Source organism: Aspergillus multicolor (assembly GCF_047715735.1).
Source record: "Aspergillus multicolor strain CBS 133.54 unplaced genomic scaffold BDW74scaffold_5, whole genome shotgun sequence".
In the NCBI taxonomy this organism is placed as follows: domain Eukaryota; kingdom Fungi; phylum Ascomycota; class Eurotiomycetes; order Eurotiales; family Aspergillaceae; genus Aspergillus; species Aspergillus multicolor.
In genome coordinates, this window is record NW_027395956.1 from 1211604 (window position 1) to 1224150 (window position 12547).

Below are 12547 nucleotides of genomic sequence, written 5' to 3' on the forward strand. Positions count from 1 at the left end.
GACAAGACCTGGCGCCAAAATCTGAGGTTTTCAGCGTACTCTTGGGCCTCCCGCCGGCCTCAATTTATGCACTGATGTCCAACTGCCGTGCCATTTGATATGTTCCGATATTGCCTCGTCATATTTTAAATCCTGCAATTGCGTCAGCCACGCATATGCACTTTCATTTTGTCATGGATTCGCAACAGAAGAGCGGATCGGGAGGTACGGAGTAATGGGCGCGAAAATCACGGACTCACAAGCACGGGCTAAAGGTTCCTTGACGACCCTACCTCGACCACTCGCCCAACGTCTGTCTGCAGTAACGGTGCATTCCAACGGCGAGAAAAAAGAGTGTCAGGCTCCCAATTCCGGACTTGCAAAAGAAGAGGAAAGCAAGCTAGTGCCGATGCGAACAATCATTCGGCTGTCAAGGTAACTCGGTGCGTCGCTATTGGACGGCTCTATAGCTGTCATATGTGCTCTCATTCTCGTTCTCCTCCTCCGCGGGTCCTCTCCGGCTTTCAAGTTCTCCCAGCCACCCAGCCCCCCGAAAATGGCATGGAGTGATCCTGGTGCGCACGTAAAGAAAGAAAGAAAGAAGCTTTAGAGAAGAAAGATGTTGCCGATGTTGGAGAGCAAAGCTAGGAAGTCATCCGTGGAGTAGGGAGATAGAAAGACTTAAGGAAAGAAGTCGTCATCGGCGGCCGAGGCGCCTCTATAAATTTTGCGAGCGGAGAGACGTGCCCTATTCCGCGTCGACAACGCCTGCTTTATACCTTTCTCATGCGTCCCCTATTTCCAATTCCCGTTGCAGCCTGATGGAAATGAAGAGAAAAAGCACCGTTAAAAATTCAGTGCCCGAAATCACTGACTTGCCACCGGTGTGCGGGCTTGTGTCCCAACGCGGAGTGATAGAGAGGGCTGGACCAGTCTCTGACCATTGACCTGGCTCTTTTAGCTTCTCGTCTTTCCACCTAGAGCGGGGTCATTTCGGGGCGAGGAGCGAATTGGCGACCAGAAACCGGGGGAGGGGCGGAATTGGGGGGTTGGGCTCGAAGGGAACTGGTCGGACTAGAGAAACGGGGGGTTGAGGGGGTACGGGAGAAAAGCCGCTGTGATAGACACTCACCCAATGAGTGACCTGCCCATCGCATCTACCCCCTCATCATCTTATTTTCTTGCCCCCGTCACCATCATCGAGACGGGCTCCGCCGGATGGAAGAGCCCCCGCGGAGGGCTATAAAAGCCCTCAACTTTCAGGCTGTCGTCCTTCTCCCTTCCTCTTCCCTTTCCATCTTCCAAGCCCCACTCGACCACAGACATTGAACAGCATCACTGCCTGCTTTACAGAAACCCCTTCTCATACCTTCACGCCCAACAGTATTCCTTCTGGTGTCTACCTCGTTGACAGGCCTCATCATCTTATCACAATGGCGACCCATCACTACCAATCCCTTGCTCTTCCAATGAATGTTCCCTCAAAGGCCCCAGGCCCTGCGAACCTCTATCCCATTAGCCGGGTGTCAGGATCTCCCCCAGATCTTTCCGATGCAAGCACCACAGCGGGCAGCCGTACTTCTGGCGGATTCAGCTACAGCACCGGAAGTGTCAGCGGCGATTATGAGTCGAGCTCGGGCTCCTTCTCGAGTGTCGACGTTGTTGATGTTCTCAATGATCGTTTGCAAAATGCGTTCGACCCGACTCCACTGGACAAGGGCCTAGCTATGCAGGCGCAAGCGTAAGCACTCTCCCATGGCCCGAAGAGAGCGACATCCTCCTCCTTTGAGACGAGCAAGCTCGAAATTTTGTCAGACGAAAACAGATCTGACGGGATGTGCTAACGGCGTCGATCAACAGCTCTGGTCAACTCAATGCAAAGCAGCATGAGCTCCTCGAACTGCAAGCTCTTGCCCAGCGACGTTTGAAAGGCGTGCGCACAAGCTTCGCAGACGGTATCAAAGTCGCCCGGGAGACCAAACGGGATTTGGAATGGACCCAGAAGCGTGTTAAGTGAGTCTCTCAACGCATTTCTTGTTCCTGATGCTCTGTGCCCTTTGAGGCCATCGACTGTCGTCAGTTTCCGCTCCGCTCAGAGGGAGCGGATATCCGCTCCGCCGCTATGGTGACTCTTGGCGGTTTCGTCGCTAGCAATGTGACTGGAGCCCGCAGAGGAAGGATTGGCACTTCCGCGGCGTGATTCAAGCAAGCTGACGGGTCCGTGATTTGCAGCACCCTTAAATCGAAGGCCGAAAGTCTTCATCCCGACGAATACCGACGAGCATCGAAGAAGTACACCCTCAACGACCATTAAGCCCCATAGAGTCGGGTTTCCTTGTTCTGTTTTTGGCTCTTCCCTTCAGCTCTCCGGGTGGTATATTTATGAACTTTGTAACGACATTGACGACAAATTGGCTTTCTTTTTTTGCTCAGGGGCCCAGAAAGCCCGGGTTATTGGATGATCCCAGGTTTTGTATTCCTCATGGTTGGTTTGGGCTGGTTCTTGGTTTGGGTTGGGACAGTTTCTCGTTGATTGCATCTTGCCGTTGTAAATTTAGGCCCTCGGTCTCCCTGGTAGCGCGCTTAATTGACCAAATATACCCGTTGTGCCGCGTCGTTTCGTGTCTCCTGGAGATTGTAGGCCATAAGCCAACTGACACTAGAGCTCAAACTGACACAACCCCCCTGTAACTTACCTCGCTCGTCTAGAGTGGCACTACTCCGTAGAGCATGAGGTCACAGCATCATGTGCTTTGACGCCCCGCGTAGCATCCCCAGCCATGGCTTTGCACTGGCTTCTTCTCTGAGATCCTTTTTCACGTGATGTAACTTGTTTTGAGAAGGAGTATGGAGAGCACCACGCAGCTCAAGTCCGAACACCAGGCATCGTCTCAGCACGCCCTATTCCGCCACGCGAGTCATCAAAGGTCTGATTCGAGTCGAGAGAAGCCGAGGCTTTCCTAGAAAAGCCTATACAGCTCTCCGCTGCAGATCCATGTACAGACAAAGGGGCAGGAGATAGGTCGGATTCCTAACCAAACCGTTGTTGTCGTTCAACGCACGAACTGTTTCAGATGTTGGCATCATATCTCCGCCCCACCCTGCTCATTTCAGATAGTGCGAGTGGCTGCCCTGGCAATAGCACGACTGGTCAGGCACTGAGAATACCCAACTTGCGGACGTTAGGTACCAAGGGTGGAAGAGTGGATGGGTCAAGGGGTTTAGACATCACGTGACTACATACCGGAACAGGAAAGCGGCCATGCTTTAGGTAAGGTGTTCAGGATGCAGCTTTTGGTTCTATAGGCATTATGTAGGCGACTATTAGATAATAAGATGAAATAAGTTTTAGTGTAGATGTTGGTTGATACTGCTATGGACGACATTCCCTTACGCTGACTAGCATAAGAAAGCGTGTGACAACGCGCTGTTCAAGCAAGAAGCCGAGGCGAGCAAGACAAGCTTGGCTAAGGTATATTTCAAGAGCAAATACATCAAGCTCTTCTAGTGGCATGACTGCCGTTGAGCAGGCGTACGCCACCGGAGTAACAGATGAAATCTATCAACGTGACATGTGAACTGCTCGATCCATGATCCATACACCAATCCGCATCCAATCTAACGCAATTACCGCCCCTGGCACCATAAAGCACGTGGAATCAGAGAGCCGTATCAGAATCGCATCATGAGATCGCGCGGACGGGTCGCCGGAACGGGAATCAGACCGCTCCAGGGATCTTCTATGAAGCAAGGCATGAAGTACACCTTATCCTTGCCGGCAAGTATGTTTCCTGTACTCGACCGTCTTAGTTCTTCCGCAGTGAGCTGAGTACCTTTTGGAGCCGTATAGGCCACTTGCTCGCGCGAGCGCTCACGGAAGTGCTGCTGACGTTCCGCGGTGACCTGTCGAGACTGAGAAGGGTGACGCGCATGTGAGTCCTGACGCTCTTTGGAGGGCTGGCGTAAGTTGGTAGAATGGGTTGCCTGATGTTCGTGTGAGCCTGGACGTCCTCGAGAAGATTGGCGAGCGTGGGAAGGCTGTTCTGCCTGAGAAGCTTGACGTTCGCGGGAGTGATGGCGCTCTGGTTCCTCCAGTTGGATGTTGCTGGGCCTTCCCCTCCTATTTGACTTTCTACTAGTGCTTGCTCGCGGCTTGACTATGGGGACATTTGTGGGCACATTGGTTGCCTCGGAGGATGGACCACGAGGGTGAGCTTCTAGACGAAGAAATAGAAGTTAGCGCTAATTATCTACCTATTGGGTGTTGGTAGCATATGTGGATGCACACTTACCTTCAGTGACACTACCGGCCTTGTTGTCTTCGGGCTGTTGTTTGCTGCCACTATTTGATGGTAGGACCTTCGCTTGAGCAACGACTGCTCGCTTGGGATTCGTCCTCTTATGCCTACTAGTGCCCTTGGACATGGCAGCGTCTTCGACCTTGGTTACCGCAGTCTGCGGCATGCAGCCATCGTTCTCCGACTTGGTCTTTGTCTGAGAATCAGATGTCTCACCTGAGAACTCAGCAAGTGAGGCTCCGGATTCTCCAGGCAAAGTCTGTCCAACATCTCGAGTGATCTTATCTTCAGTGTTGTTCTTCTCGGGATTCTGAGAGAGATCTCGATTTGCTGGCTCGATCTTCGTCTGAGTATCGGCTACCTTCGATGAGCCTCCTAAGGACTCTACGGTACTTTTAGGTGGAGAGTTTTCCTGAACTTGGGCCTCAGGCTGCTGAGTGGAATCCTTCTCTGCTGATTTGGTCTCCGTCTGAGCCTTAACATTAGCCTGAGTCTCAGGTTGCTGAATAGGACCTGTCTTGGCCGCCTCGGCCTTCATCCCAGTATCGGCTGTACCATTCGACGGTTCTTTGAGTGCTTTCTCGGTATTTCCAGACGCAGTAATATCCTGGGTGCTGTTCAACTCGGGCAGCTGAGTGGGGACTTTGCTTGCTGATTCGGTCTTTGGAAGATTGGACGCTTCAGCAGTGTGTTCCACCAAAGGCTTCCTGGCACCGCCAGATACAGCATTGCTCTTGGTATCGATCGATCCGGCTTGCTGACTACGACTGTTGTTCCTAGGCTTATTTCTCGCTGGACCACTGCCAGCCTTGTCAAAGCGCTCTCCCAGTGCCAATCTGACATCGCCGGACGTATTGATCCTCCTGTTTCCAGTGCAATTATCCTTCTGTACCGCACGAGCCTCTTTCACCTGCTCGGGACTTCGCAAGCTTTTAGCCTTCCATTCCTCGAACAGGGCGGAACGTCTGTTGGGTACACGGCCTGGCACCTTGTTGTTGGCGTTGGTGTTGGCATTTGCATTTGCACTTGGGACTGCGACGGTAGCAGCGTGTTGATGGCGTTGAGGCTGAGGCTGCAATTGACTCTTTTCAAAATCATGGAATTGCCATTCCCCTTGCTTTGGCTTTGGCTGTAGCTGTACCTGGTAATCACTGACGGTTTCAGGAGCCCATTCTTTGCGGAGATCGTACTCCTGTTGTGAGATCTGCTTTCTTTGGAGGATCTGCTTGGGTGCAGTCTTATGAGACATGTCGGGCGGAGACTTGTGTTGGTCTTCGTTTGCCTGGGGAGGAGGCATGGCTTCGGACTGCTTCAAGTAGGAAGAAAAGAGGGCTGGAGTAATCTGTTGGCTCTGCTAGACGAGAATAGGAAGTGTTTGGTTGAAAAGTTAAAAAAGGATTAGGAGTCTGAGAGAAGAAACCCAGACAAGATCAAAAACTGTTTGTGGTGTGCCAGGTGGGATGTGTTAGGAAGTAGGGAGGCAGGGTGCGGGCAGCTTACAATGACGGAACACTTGGAGGAAGGCAAAATCACGCAAATTATTGACTAATGTGAAACCTCATTCATAAGTTAAAAGAGAATAATCATGCACTGTCTCAGTCTATAGTCAGCTAGGGGTCTAATCAGCAAAGGATCTCACAGCCAGAAATACTCAAAGAAAAATCTTGTTTAGAGTATCTAAGTGTAATCCTGTGATAGGGCAGAGTTAGGATGAGTATAACATGATTAACGTCCATAATGATCCTCAAAGACCTTCCATTTCCCACTAAACTGCTGTTCTAGAAATCAGTCCTCCTTCCTGAACTGCACTGTTGATAAAGCGCACAAATTGTGTCACCAGCTGGTCTGGAGTTTTCTTCGCGAGCTCGATACCATCGAAGACTTTCTTGATTCCAACACCAAAAGTGATACTGTACGCTGTTTCTCCCTTAAGAGGCTCGATGCTCTCCAGAGCCTCTGAAATCTGCTCATCCGTGAAAACCTCAGATTTCTCCATAACATGCTTCAGCTCTTCGTGGCTGGTGACATTCGGAACATCGATGTCGGAGTTGAACGAGTTGTAAATATTCAACTCCTTCATAAGTGCTCGCTCGCTCGTAGTGGCTAAGATAAGAAGTCTTCTGTTCTTTGGTGGGCGTTTTTTGAACAAAACTTTCAACGTTTGTAGGACGCTGTTGCTGAACCGGGGCCCAACCGACACATAATCAATGATTGTCTCGATATCATCGACGACAACGACACTGGTCTGACTTTTGTAGGCATCGTTGAAAACCCTGAGGATGTGCTGGATCTTAGCGGACTCGCTGAAACCGGCAATATCTTCAGGGCAGACCATTTTTATAAAGGGCGCCCCTGAGTCAAGAGCAATCTGGGCTGCCAGAGCGGTCTTTCCGCTCCCAGGCGGTCCATTAAGCAAGACGGACCACAGAGGTGTCTGCTCGGGGCGGCCAAGACCTCTCGCCAATGCTTCTCCTTCATTGAGAACATTGTCAATTTTATCTGAGTAGTTGATGATGTCGTGCTCAATGCATCTCTTAATCTCATCTTCGGACACACCAAAGGCCGGTTGGATTTCATCAAGAGCATGAATAAAATCGGAGTGGTTAACCTTCATCTCAGCGGCGTCATCCTTTACCCTAACTGTTTTACCCGAGTCTATATGACGGTTGAAGGCGAAGGAAGTTGCAGCCTTCACGAGACCAGCAATCTCAGCACCCGAGTAGTTCTTTGTCAAACCCGCTATCTCTGGCAGATTGACACTCGGATCCATCAGCTCACTTTGTCTCATATTCTGAGTGTGGATGCCGAGAATCTGAGCTCGGCCGGCCTCATCAGGAAGTGAGATTTCGACGTGAACTTCCAGACGACCAGGTCGCAGCAAGGCATCGTCGATCATATCTTTCCTGTTTGTCATACCAATGAGTAGAATGTTGTTGAGCTGGTCAACACCATCCATCTTCGACAGTAATTGGTTGACCACGCTGTCGCCGACTCCGGTACCGCCGCCTGCTCCACTGCCACGCTGTTTACATACAGCATCCAGTTCATCGAAGATAATGATATGGAGTCCACTTTCGTCGCCCTTCTCCTTATATTCTTGTTCTGCATCGGCGAAAAGCTTACGGATGTTCTCTTCTGACTGCCCGACGAACTTGTTCAGGACCTCTGGACCGTTGATAATTTTCGGCTCTCGCGCATTCAGCATCTTTCCGATTTGTCGCGCCAGCAATGTTTTACCGGTACCAGGCGGTCCAAACAGCAGGATACCTTTTACGTGCTGAATACCAAGCTTTTGCACGATGTCAGGTGGGAAGATACGCGAGGCGAATGCACGACGGAAGATTGTGTGGAACTCTGAGTCAAGACCACCAATTCCCATCTTCTCGGTGTTGAAGTCGGGCTGAATGATAGCATTTGCGGCGGGCCTGTTCTTCGCTGGTTTGACCTGGATCTCACTTTGAGAATCCTTGAAGAAGTTGATCAAAGTGTGCTTCGTGAGGATGCCCCTAGCTGTAGGTTCCGACTCTGGCATCTTGCTGGTGTCCTTCTCCGAAGTTAGACAAACACGAAGGATGGTCTTGACTGTCAACTGTAGCGGTACACCATGATGATCCATTAGTACCGGTTGCCCCGGTGCGAAGAGTTGGCCGTTGAAATTCTGGAAACATCAGTGGAAAAGACACTTGAAACCCAAAGAGTCACGCATACCTTGATCACAGAACTAAGAAGCTCATCCTGGTCGTACAAAGTGTCCGGACGTAACTTTCCAGCAAATTTGACCTCGATGTCCGCAGAACCGAGGTACGCCTCTCCGCCCTGTCGGAAAGGATCATAGATGCGAACGTCCAGGGAGTCTCGGAATCCAGCCTTGGCCCATGGTCTTTGAATACTAGAAAGTCCAATGTATCCCGGGGGAAATTCGTCGAGGATTCGTGCGGTAAATACGTAGAGACCATTGACAATGATCAAAATATCTTCGTAACCGAACTGAGCGCGGGGAAAGTCTTGGGCGGAGAGCGCAACGCTGGTAGTTGTTCAGTCAGAGTTTGTCACACCTCGAAGCCCTATTAATCAACTTACAGGTTTCCAAATTGGCATTCCTTATTCGGACTCTCCTTCGGCGTCAAAGCCCAGGCCCCTCCTTCACTCGGTCTGCCTCCCATTGAAGCTTGCGGCGGGGGGCGAGTACCCGGTGCAGGTCGTTGCGGCGGGGGTGTCCCGTAGCCCCTGTAACGAGTACAGATATTAGCCATGCATATTCGGCGCATATTGATTTGATTCTAGGATATCTTCATACCCTGCGTTAGGAGCTCCGTGCTGAGGTGGGTAGCCTTGCGAGGGCCGTGAGTAACCGTCCCTTTGGGGAGGAGGATTAGACCCAAAAGGGTTCGAGTAGTTATTGCGATTAAACATCGTGTATTATGGGGCTCACCAAAGCGCCATTAGCGACAATGAGAGTAGGGGAGTTGACTGATGTGCTGAGCTTTCCAAGGTCTATGCTGCCCGCAGCTTGTCTCGGCAGCTCCACAAAGAGAAGCGGTCAAATGCGAGACTTCGACAGAGAGTATAGCAGTAACTGTAGGTACAAAGATGTGCAGAAAGACACTTGAAGGTAATAGCGACAGCAGTTGATGTATGGAAGTATGAAAGAAGCGCAACGTGGCGTGGAGCTGATCTCCGGGAGGCGGCTTTTATGGGGCAGGGTGCTGAGCCACCGCGGGCACGGAGCGGAGACTGATTTGCCGACCTTCCCCATGCGTACTTGAGCTCAAAGCTTGAATCTCGCGACGTAGTCTCATTTGTTTGCTGATTCGACATCCTGGTCGCGTAGCCCGAGCTATATAGTAGCTCATAGTTAGGAATGCCTCTGTAAGTTCCCTCGTGTCGTCTTGTCGGCGAAGCCTAAATACTCATACGTCATCTCGACAGTCACCTTCTCGGTAAGAAGTCATGGAACGTCTACAATCCAGACAACATCGCGCGCGTCCGACGGGATGAAGCGCAAGCGAAGGCTCAGGAAGAGGAGGACGAGCGCCGTATGCAAGAAGTCGACGCCGAACGAAGAATCCAAATACTCCGCGGTGAACGACCCCCTACCCCTCCGCCGCCGGAACCTACATCGCGAACGGAAAGGCAATCCCATGCCGATTATACAAGAGGTCATAGAAAGCGTAGGCGTCTAGCTGGCGAGAACGATACAGATCGCGATATTAGATTTGCTCGAGAAGACGCGGAGCTTGCGCTGGCGAAACGGGATGAACTGATACATGCTCGAAAAAACAACGACGCGCCGCTCCATGATAGCGATGGACACATCAATCTTTTTCCCGACGAAAAGCCCTCAAAGCGTGTGGAGAAGAACCCCGAGGCTATGAAGGAGACAGCCGACAAGCAGCAAAGCTACGAAGATCAATACACGATGCGTTTCTCCAATGCAGCCGGATTCCGTCAAGATCCCAGCAAGGATCCCTGGTACTCGTCTTCGCGCGGTGGCGGTGTGTATACCGAAGCAATGCCCAGTAAAGACGTCTGGGGCAATGAGGATCCTTTGAGGAAGGAGAGGGAGAAAGCGCGCTTGGACCTCAACGATCCTCTAGCGGCTATGAAGAAAGGCATCCGCCAGCTGAAGTCGGTTGAAGACCAACGGAACAAATGGAATCAAGAACGGAGCAGAGTGCTTGAAGCCATGAAATCTGCAGAGAAGTCCCGATCGCACCATCGTAAGAGACGGTCCCAGTCGAAGGATAGCCTGGAGGACTTTAGACTCGATGACCCGCCAGACACGGGGCGAGTTGATCAAGAGAAGAGCGACCGGAGGTCGGCCATGCATCACGGGCATTCCCGCAATAAGACGTCCAGTCGATCACATCGGCGGCGCTCTTGTTCTAGATCTCGCTCACGCTCCGATCGTCATCGTAGTCATCGTCATCGGCGCGATCGTGACAACGACAGACATGATAATCGTCGACGCGTGGCAGAAGCTGACTCAAGACACTGGAAATGATCAGATACCATAAAAACGGTTGGTACGGGCAGGCACCGTATATCTACAATTCTACGACATTGTGGTTCATAGCTGTTACGAACAAAAATGATGTCGAGAGAAACGGAAGCACAACTTTTATTGGGAGCTCATCCTTATTGCAACGCCCACTTCTGATCCCCTTTCTCGCCGACTTGAGCATCATATTCAACAGTAATATCCAGGGACCTGGAGTTGGCATCCTTCTTCTGATATCCAACCTTACCCTTGATTGACTGGCCTTTCTTTAGCGGAACCGCATCTTTCTTTCCATGGTCAATTAGAAGGATAGTTTGCTGCCAGTGAGTCTCTTTACCATCTGGACCGGTAGTGAAAGATACGATGCCCTTCTTTTGCAGGTCTGATGGGATGGCATTGGGCGGAAGCTTGGATTCATTGGATGGCATGAAGAAGATATCGAACCAGATAGCCCAACCGTCGAGCGCGTCAACATCTTCTTTCAGGGTAACCTGGAAATCTTTCAAGAAAGACAACTCCTCCACAGTGATAGTGTGCAGTGGAAGGGTGAGGAAGATTTCGGATTCCCCAGCAATAGCAGATGCCGGCACGGTGCGGACAAGCGCTTCGTCATAGATGCCAGTGAGCATACTCTTCATATTGAAGCCGTATACATTGTGCCAGAACCCGATGTGCGACTGAACCAAGTCTGCATCGGCCAGCGGCGCAATACGAAGCGTAGCGTGCGATGGAGCCATGAGACCCCCTGGAACAAGGTAGCGGTCCCGAGCGTAGATGACTGAGTCAAACATAGCTTCGAATAACAAGCCGTAACCCATCCACTCGGAAATGATAATGTCCACCTTTTCGACAGGCAAAGTGACTTCCTCGATCTTGCCACGGATGCATCTGTGACAGGGCTTTAGTTATTGATTCAATACGGGCCGGATTATTGGGCACATACGTTATAACATCACCAAGACCGTTCTCGTAGACGATTTCTTTCGCCCTATCGATGATGTTCGAATTGTCGACGGAGATGACCTTTCGAGCACCCGCTTTGGCACAGAACATGGACAGGATTCCGGTTCCACAGCCAACATCAAGGACAACCTTGTCCTTGAAAACGTGCTTGTTCTCGTAGACGAAATCCCGGTAGGAGTCAGTACGGATCGTGTCTTTGAGCATGGACTCGTGGATGCCTAAGCCATATATTAGCAAACAGAACCTTGAAGATGTAGTTGCCGAGCAGCATACCGTTGTATGAGTATGAAGTAAAGTAGTCAGAATCAACTTCTTCAGCCTTGGTGGCAGCGCGACCGGCAGCCTGACTAGAGGGCTTCTCATCTTCCTTTGCCAATTGCTCCTCCAGCGATTTTTGAACCGCGAGTCTATACTCCGAGAACTGAAGCTGGAGACGCTCCAACTCTCCCTGGAGCTCAACTACCTGGCGTTCAGCTTGAGATTCACCGGCATTGCCCGATTCATCGTCCTCAATGTCATCCAGACTGTATAGGAGTGCGTCGTCCTCCAAGACAGGTTTCAGGTAGACCTCGTCCTGGAATTTATCCTTGGTGGATACATCAGGAGACATATTTCCATCTTTTACGGAGGTGCGTATATAGTTGACGAGTTTGATAGTATCCAAAAAGTCCAAATCTAACGAGCGAAAAACGGAAGAGGTTAGCAAAACTACAATCAAAGGATATCTCTTTTCAAGCGTAGGCCGCAGAGGCACACCGGCGAGATATACACTCCAATGTCCAGAGTCAGATCAATTGTCTACACACCAAGCTCCTTCTGTATTTTCCTTAGATCGAAGTTGTATTTATCTTTGCTCTCTTTGAGCATTGATCGAATATCCGGGTAGACTTTGTCGGAGAAAAGACCCACGACCGGCTGCGTTTCATCATCCGGCTCGACGTCTTCCCATCCCTCCTCATCGGTGGCATCTGAATCATCAGAAGTAACGGAGTCACGATCGACATCCTTGAGCGGGCGTTCTTCAGCGGCGGGGGCGGACATGTCGAGTATTGCGGGGAGGATTCGAGCAAACGGTTTTGAATGCTGGGCCAGATCAACACAGACGACTGCAGCCAAATGGTGCTATACAATCAAGCACTAGAAAAGAAATTCAATGTCTAGCAAGCAGCCGACGCGTTGACCTGCAGAAGGGAAGAAATTTCCTAGAAATGGTTGCCCCGCCTCCGTCCAGTGGGCTGGTTTGTTTGATTTGTTTACACCAACTGATAAGAAAATGGAGCCTCAGGCTGGGCGGCTTCCCCGCCAA

The 12547-nt window shown here is 50.9% G+C and overlaps 5 protein-coding genes across 5 annotated transcripts; 2 read left to right on the forward strand and 3 right to left on the reverse strand.

The window, feature by feature from the left end:
• The first annotated feature begins 1039 nt into the window (after positions 1–1039).
• Positions 1040–2780, forward strand: BDW74DRAFT_148434 (KxDL motif-containing protein). Its single transcript, XM_073723706.1, has 4 exons — positions 1040–1720; positions 1840–1992; positions 2212–2606; positions 2675–2780. The coding sequence occupies exons 1-3, from the start codon at positions 1413–1415 to the stop codon at positions 2291–2293; spliced, it is 543 nt and encodes a 180-aa protein (XP_073586742.1). The 5' UTR covers positions 1040–1412; the 3' UTR covers positions 2294–2606; positions 2675–2780.
• A 688-nt stretch (positions 2781–3468) lies between these two features.
• Positions 3469–5800, reverse strand: BDW74DRAFT_148440 (uncharacterized protein). Its single transcript, XM_073723707.1, has 3 exons — positions 4392–5800; positions 4251–4331; positions 3469–4188 (listed from the first exon to the last, which is right to left on the reverse strand). The coding sequence occupies exons 1-3, from the start codon at positions 5572–5574 to the stop codon at positions 4115–4117; spliced, it is 1338 nt and encodes a 445-aa protein (XP_073586743.1). The 5' UTR covers positions 5575–5800; the 3' UTR covers positions 3469–4114.
• Positions 5801–5808: 8 nt separating this feature from the next.
• On the reverse strand, positions 5809–8927 carry BDW74DRAFT_114921 (AAA family ATPase SEC18). Its single transcript, XM_073721874.1, has 4 exons — positions 8575–8927; positions 8358–8504; positions 7986–8301; positions 5809–7935 (listed from the first exon to the last, which is right to left on the reverse strand). The coding sequence occupies exons 1-4, from the start codon at positions 8688–8690 to the stop codon at positions 6043–6045; spliced, it is 2472 nt and encodes an 823-aa protein (XP_073586744.1). The 5' UTR covers positions 8691–8927; the 3' UTR covers positions 5809–6042.
• Positions 8928–9088: 161 nt separating this feature from the next.
• On the forward strand, positions 9089–10348 carry BDW74DRAFT_114929 (uncharacterized protein). The gene is made up of 2 exons (XM_073721875.1): positions 9089–9146; positions 9207–10348. Exons 1-2 carry the CDS (start codon positions 9139–9141, stop codon positions 10279–10281), a joined length of 1083 nt encoding a protein of 360 aa, XP_073586745.1. The 5' UTR covers positions 9089–9138; the 3' UTR covers positions 10282–10348.
• Positions 9705–12436, reverse strand: BDW74DRAFT_148443 (protein arginine methyltransferase RmtB). Its single transcript, XM_073723708.1, has 4 exons — positions 12048–12436; positions 11515–11916; positions 11222–11459; positions 9705–11166 (listed from the first exon to the last, which is right to left on the reverse strand). The coding sequence occupies exons 1-4, from the start codon at positions 12280–12282 to the stop codon at positions 10416–10418; spliced, it is 1626 nt and encodes a 541-aa protein (XP_073586746.1). The 5' UTR covers positions 12283–12436; the 3' UTR covers positions 9705–10415.
• Between the last annotated feature and the right edge of the window lie 111 nt (positions 12437–12547).